This window comes from Montipora foliosa, chromosome 3 (genome assembly GCF_036669935.1).
Source record: "Montipora foliosa isolate CH-2021 chromosome 3, ASM3666993v2, whole genome shotgun sequence".
NCBI classification, from domain to species: Eukaryota; Metazoa; Cnidaria; class Anthozoa; order Scleractinia; family Acroporidae; genus Montipora; species Montipora foliosa.
Genome location: NC_090871.1, coordinates 64,974,468 through 64,981,148, shown reverse-complemented (window position 1 = coordinate 64,981,148; position 6,681 = coordinate 64,974,468). Strand labels below are relative to the sequence as shown.

Here is a 6,681-nt window from a genome sequence, read left to right as displayed (position 1 = left end):
GCGTTCTCGCCCATTCGCAGCCTGTACCAAAGCTGATAACTTTAACACAAATTGATGATTGTGATGATTGCATGGTTCGTCCGCCATTTTCCTCACTGACAAGTAGTCACAAGCCCTTTCAACCGAGCGAAAAGGGAACTGACCCGGGTAAGCCGAGAATGACCCAACCCTCACCCAGCCCGGGCACGTGTAAACGTAAAATTCGACGCTGAACTGACCCGGGTAGGTGTCCAACCCGGGCTCGTGTAAAGAGGCCCTTAGTGCAATATATAGCAGTTAACGTTACCTTGGGCGAGCAAAAACCGTGGGAGTTTCTATCAATAAACGGTGGAATTTTGTTTAGCCATAAGTTTGGGTACGCATTGTCTTTCTGTAAATGAATGGTACGCAGATGTAAATGTGCTCTATAAATGTAGACAATTTTTTTATCCAAGGGCCAGCCGAACAAAGTACAATATATAGTACTAAGTGATTTAAATCAATTAACTCCCTGAAGAAGTCAGGCCGTGAGGCTGTGCCTGACGAAATATTGGTCAAAAAAACATATATATCCTCACAGTCGTACAAACACGCCGTGCATAATTATTTTGTTTTTAGTCTATAAATGTAGTTTTGAATGTTTGATTTATCATTATTCTCGAGTATTGCAAATTTTTAAGTGTTGTGTCGTTTGTCCGTCGATACGACGAGGACCATCTACACATCTTATGGAGGGGTGAAGGTGAAGATAATGATGATTATGATAAGGGTGATGATGATGCCGATGGAGGACGGCGTTGGGCATGCGGAGCGGATGCGATGTGAAGAGAAAATTCATTTACTGTGCGTCTGAAAATAGCTGGTAAGGCCAATCCGCACCCGGAACAGTCTTGGGCAGTGAAGGCAAGGGATGATGGAGACAGACGCTGGTGTGGTAGCCTGCAAGCAGACTCTTAACAACAACAACAACAACAACAATATTTTATTATTTGACAATAAGTCCTTATTCCCCTGGCTCCGCAGGTAGCAGTGCTAATCGAGGCGGGCCAGGATAATCAGTAAAAGAAGAAGAAAATACACACAGTAAGACTACCGAGAAATAGATAGATAATTAGATAGGTAAGTAAATACGAAAACAGATTAAGTCTAAAGAAACACCTAGCTATGTAATTGAGGTTGGCAACACAGTATATTATGAGAGGTAGATAAATAAGACAAAATGAATAAGATAAGATAAGCGAAGCAAAGATGATGGCTATTAAGAGTATTTGCTAACTTTTGAGATTATCGATTCTAAGTCTTCGTAGGAGTCATCAGATTCTAATATATTGAATAAGATCATACGAATTTTCCTTTTAAAAATGGGTTTTGGTAGTGTTCGGTACTTAGTTGGTATCTCATTCCACAGTTTTGCACCAATTCTTGAAAACGATTTTCGTTCAATTTCAAGTTTTGACTTTTTAATATAAAAGTTGTTGGAAACTGAAGATCGCGTATTATATGAATGAATTTTTGCAGTAGGGATGAACAAATCCTTCAATTGTGAAGGGATAACATCGTTATTTACATCATGCATTGTTTCAGCTAGCAATTTATAATACAAAAAGTGAATAGGTAAAACCTTTGCATGAAGGAACAAAGGAATGGCGTGATCACACCTGTCAGCGAAGCACATGAAACGGAGAGCACGTTTTTGGAGGATCAAAAGCTTATTTAGTTGAGTTTTGCCAGCTTGTCCCCAAGCAATTAAGCCGTATCGTAAATAAGGAACAATAAGGCAGTTATATATACTAACAAGAGTATGGAAGGGAACAAAATGCCTTATCTTTGACAGTAATCCAATGGTTTTGCTAAGTTTCAGTGTTATAGAGTCAATATGGTTTTTCCATGACAGTTTATAATCGATTAGGACACCGAGATATTTCACATGATCTTTACATTCCAAGTAGGTTAATGTATTTGTTTGGTGATCGTTAATATATATTGTAGGAAGAAATGAAAGGCGTTTTTGATAAGGGCGAAAAATTACGAAATTTGTTTTATTGAGATTAAGGGTTAGTTTGTTAGATACTAACCACTGGTACACATTATGTAGTTCAACATTCATTTCTTTTTCAAGAGTTTTAAGGTCTTTGTGGTTGTGAAGAATATTTGTGTCATCAGCAAATAAATAGAATTTCACTTCACAAAATGGTGCGGGCTCAAAACATCCTCTTCGGTTGAAAATGGCGCGCGGTCGAAATATAAGGGCTTGGTAACTAACTCTCCTTGACTAGTTACCAAGCCCTTATATTTCGACCGCGCGCCATTTTCAACGGAAGAGGATGTTTTGAGCGCGCGCCATTTTCAACAGAAGAGCCTGCTTGCAGGCTACTGGTGTAGCGGTGCCTTTCCTGACTTGTCTGCACTGCTCAGCTGCTGCGGTCCTGTTCGCTTCGCAGGCTTTGGTGCCACGCTTGACGTCTCCACGCCACTTGTCTCTGTCTTGAGCCACTTGCTCCCAGTCAATGTGCTGGACTGGGAGCAAGTGTAGTAATTGTTGTACATGGCGATTTAAAAAGAACAGAAAGAAAAAAAAAATTAAAAATTGAAAACGTATGTAGATTGTTGTCGTTGGATCATCAGTAGCTTGATCTGATCGGCGTAATTACAAGTCGGAGAAACAAAATCAAATCTACACGTTGTATCGGCTCTTGCTCAAAATATTTAGCTTCTCAACTTGTAATTACGCCGATCAGACCAAGCCACTGATCTAATGTACACCGACAGGAAGATTGTCCACAATTGCTTGCTTGCTTGCTTGCGGTTGCTTTTTGTTGCTTGCTTCAAAACCCCACTACAGTACTGCTATTGTGCATACTTTCTGCGCATCTCGAGATACTCGGGTTTCCTATCGGTAATGCTTACCAATACAGTGATATTTTTGCGCGGTTTAAAACTATCCGGAGAAAGTAGATCTTAGTAATTACGCTTGGTATCAAAAAGAAAATTGGGGGTAACCATGCATTTTTGAGAGATAATTAAGTTTCATTTTGAGAAAGAACGCCATACATCATCGCTTTGTATTTTAAAGCTGCTTACAATTATTATTCATGAATTATCCTTGGAAAATGCGTGATTAACCCCAAATTTTCTTTTTGGACTTCAATAACACTTGTTAAAATCTACATTTCCTGCATAATCATAAACCGGGGCAAAAATACCTATGAATGTAGTTGGCACCGTCCTTAATGCAACCAGGAAATGGGTAGCTTTTTGAAACCATGGCAACACATTTCCCGCCATTGTACTCTTCAACTCCGACCATTGTCTTCATAAGAAAGCCGAAGAGGGGGCATGTTGTGGGGTCCGTTGTGCTGTGCGCTTTGTCTTCTGCATCGATATTGTTCCTTTTATATAATATGGCAATTCAGGCCTTTGTTTAACTGTGCAAGGGGACAGCTGTTTTTTTAATAGCATAATGAAGAAAATTTAGTTTTAATCGGCTGTTTAACAGAGGAGCAACGAATCACGACTTTAAAATGGCTTTCCGAATCCCGCTAAAGGTTTGTGCATTTCAAGTCAATTCGGATGTGACGGATGCTGTTTCCGAGTAAAAGATGGCTGCAAATAATTTACGTCCATTTAGAAAACATGCTCTGGTATAGACTGGCTTTCGATGGAAAAGTTCTCTAATGGACGTTCAAGGAAGCGAGATGGCAGTGGCGAATTTGTGAAGGTGAGAGTTCGTCAAATCAAATTTCCGCAGGATTGTAAGCTTATTTATGACTGAGTATGTCGCTTACAATAAACCATTTTAATTGTTAGCTTATAAATCATTTATGTCTTTTTACGTCTAATAAGGAGGTCGATCTAACACATGTTACACGATTTGAATTATTAATTGTCTGATTACAATTCTTCGCTCAGTGTTATTGCTGAGCCTTGTTTTTCGCTACTCGAGCGAACGTACTTTAGTTCTTCTATAAAGAAAACAGGCTTGTTATAAATCTAACCCTTGTAATTATTATTGCTTAACTTGTAAATTCACAACTCAGTGTAACAAATGCAAATAGCCCAACTTTAGTTAATCACAAGAGAAATGTAAGCGGTAATTTAGGAATCACTGAACATTCCTCCCGTATAAATCATGCATGCAAATTTTTGAAGCTTAAGTATAAAGATGGCACATTTTGGGAAGTAAGGCTGTCAAGCACTCTAAGAGAAAACCATTTTCTCTGTCAGCACAAGAGAATCAAATCTCCCTTCCCGCATTAAGATTTGCCAACTGTTTGCCAATATTAGTCACGGAGGACCATGGATTCATTTCATCAAATTTAATGGATCAGGCTGTCATTTTTAAAAATAGCTATGCATAGTTTTACCCGGTCAAGCCCCCACACTTGTTAATTGTGGTGCAAATAATTATGTGGGAGTGCTGCCCCTTTGACGGCGACTCTTGATTAAATAGTGTCGTATATACATCTTGGAACCCTGTGATAGACCAGCATCCTGTACAGGGGGGAAGTAGCAATACTCTCAGTTGCTAAATGCTACTTGAAAACCAAGATCAGCTCCAGTTGTGTGAGCGGCATTAGCCTAACTGTGCCACTTTACATGTACTTTTGCCCTTAACAAAACAACACCTTTCAAAATGCTGCAATGGACCAGCATCCCATCCAGGGGATGGGTAAGGGAGTGGGGGGGGGGGGGGGAATGCTGTCAGTCATTACAAGTGAAAATATCTTTCACTGAGTCGTAATTTCTTTGTCTGTTATCAAAAATGGGCCAGCATTTGCTTTAATTGCTTCAGAAATAGTACTGCATGTTGACAAAAATTAATTTCAATGTCGGCAAAGTCCCCTTCATGATCTGTGCATTGCAGAAAATTCTAAAGAAAGGGAGTTACAAAATTTAATGTAAGAGAAGTACAGCTGCTTCAAAATGAGATTACTGTTCCCTAGGAAAAGAAATTTTTGAGGTTGTGTGAAGTGAAGTTGCACTGTGCTCTTGTGTCAGGCTTAAATTGCCTTGTATTACTTATTATTACAGCTGTACTCTAGTTTCAGGTTTAATGACATTATTGCAGTTATGTCATGCTTTAATTAAATTTTAGCTTTCAGATACAATACTTCTTGAGGGCAGCATTTAAACAAGTGAATTCTGTATTAGTCAAAGACAAGCTTTCATTAGAGAAAAAAAAAGTCCAGGACAAATTCCATTTTTAAATTCAATTTTTTTGCCACCTTTAAAATTCTGTGATTTTTAGGAAAATGGAAAAAAATTAAATTAGGCAATATCGAGGCACTTCTCTCTGCCGACAATTAACAGGCTGATTCTTAAAGTAAATACCATTATGAAATCTACATGTATGCATGTATACTGTACAATTCACAGAAGTATATTGTAAATTCTATCTTTTTTGTTATTTTGGCTTGTTTGTTTTTAAATGTAGCCAAACGTGCTACAAAATGGCTTTGCATTGATTATAGTGATGGAGGAATTTTTTAAAAGCAAACAGTGTTGGTTTATATAAAGCCATGTAACAACAGAACAAGGTTGTTCCCACAATTGATAAAATTTTCAACAAGATTGCTATCACAAGATTTGAAAGTTTTTTTTGTTGTTTTGAGATCTGATTCAGTTACTTCTGATTACTGAAAACATTGACTTAGGGCGAGACAGATGTGAAATCATTGCAAATGATAATTTTTTTCCTTAGTGACAACTAGCATTAAGCTGTCAAAATTTGTTATGGATGGTAAATATCTGGAAGCTTTGTTCACGGTAATTTGCCTTGCAAATTGTCATTTCTACGCACAGGCTGCAAATCAAAGCTTCAGAGTTGTGATTTAAGTTGTCTAGCAAGTTGATTTGAACAGATTTACTGTAAAAGGCCTTTGATGATTTGGGTGAAAAAGATTCTTGCATTGCTTTTCTCCTGATTTCACTACAGATATGAATTGGTAAGCCACTGATTTTAGAAACATTGAGCTTTGATTGCTTCTTTGTATTGTAATGCTGGCACAAAAGATCAATTTGCATCTGCTAAATTTGTTCTTGTAACTTGGAATTGTGTCTTCTTACACTTTATGTAACCCAGCCTTTGATTAATTATTATGCTAGCTTCTAGTTTTCAGCCTAGGAATTGATTTTGAATTCCCTTATTGCCATACAGCAACTAAAAATGTATGGATTACATTTTGCTAATTTGAGACATGCTTCACTTCATGAGTGATTAAATTTCATAGTGAATTGTTTTTTACTGCATTCAAAGATCCTGCAGTCTTGGAATTAGAGATGTCCATTAATTTTTTGTATGAAACTTTATAATAATGCTCTCTTTATAGTCTTGTTTCAGTACTTAATATTTGACCCATTCAGATGGATCTGGTTAACTGATATAAAATTTTGAGGAACTATTTGCATTTCTTGAATTTATGAGTCACAGATGTAAGAGAATCATGGATCGAATATTAAGAACCTATGATTAAAATAAATAGTTCTTTTATACCTGCACTATTTTACTAACAATTATGCCACTTAAATGCAACAATGATATTTTTTAAATTTACCCTCAGCTAAGCTTATTCTAACCATTGACTCCTCTGGTGCAGTGACCCCCAGTTATTGAGTAAGTCTCACACCCAGGAATCAATGGGTTAACAGAAGCTTCCTTCTAACAAATAATCATACACCACTACTCATGCAAACAAATCACTG

At 37.5% G+C, this 6,681-nt stretch overlaps 1 protein-coding gene across 2 annotated transcripts in view; it reads left to right on the top strand.

The window, feature by feature from the left end:
• The first annotated feature begins 3,284 nt into the window (after positions 1-3,284).
• Positions 3,285-6,681, top strand: part of LOC137997960 (uncharacterized) — a 48,253-nt gene continuing 44,856 nt past the window's right edge. Inside the window, exon 1 of one of the 2 annotated variants that reach the window (XM_068844303.1) lies at positions 3,285-3,697. In XM_068844303.1, coding sequence (XP_068700404.1) covers positions 3,638-3,697 — 60 coding nt within the window. In that variant the 5' untranslated portion in view covers positions 3,285-3,637. Of the gene's footprint in view, positions 3,698-5,775; positions 5,925-6,681 lie in introns of those variants that run through there. The other variant, XM_068844304.1, reaches the window with a different exon arrangement.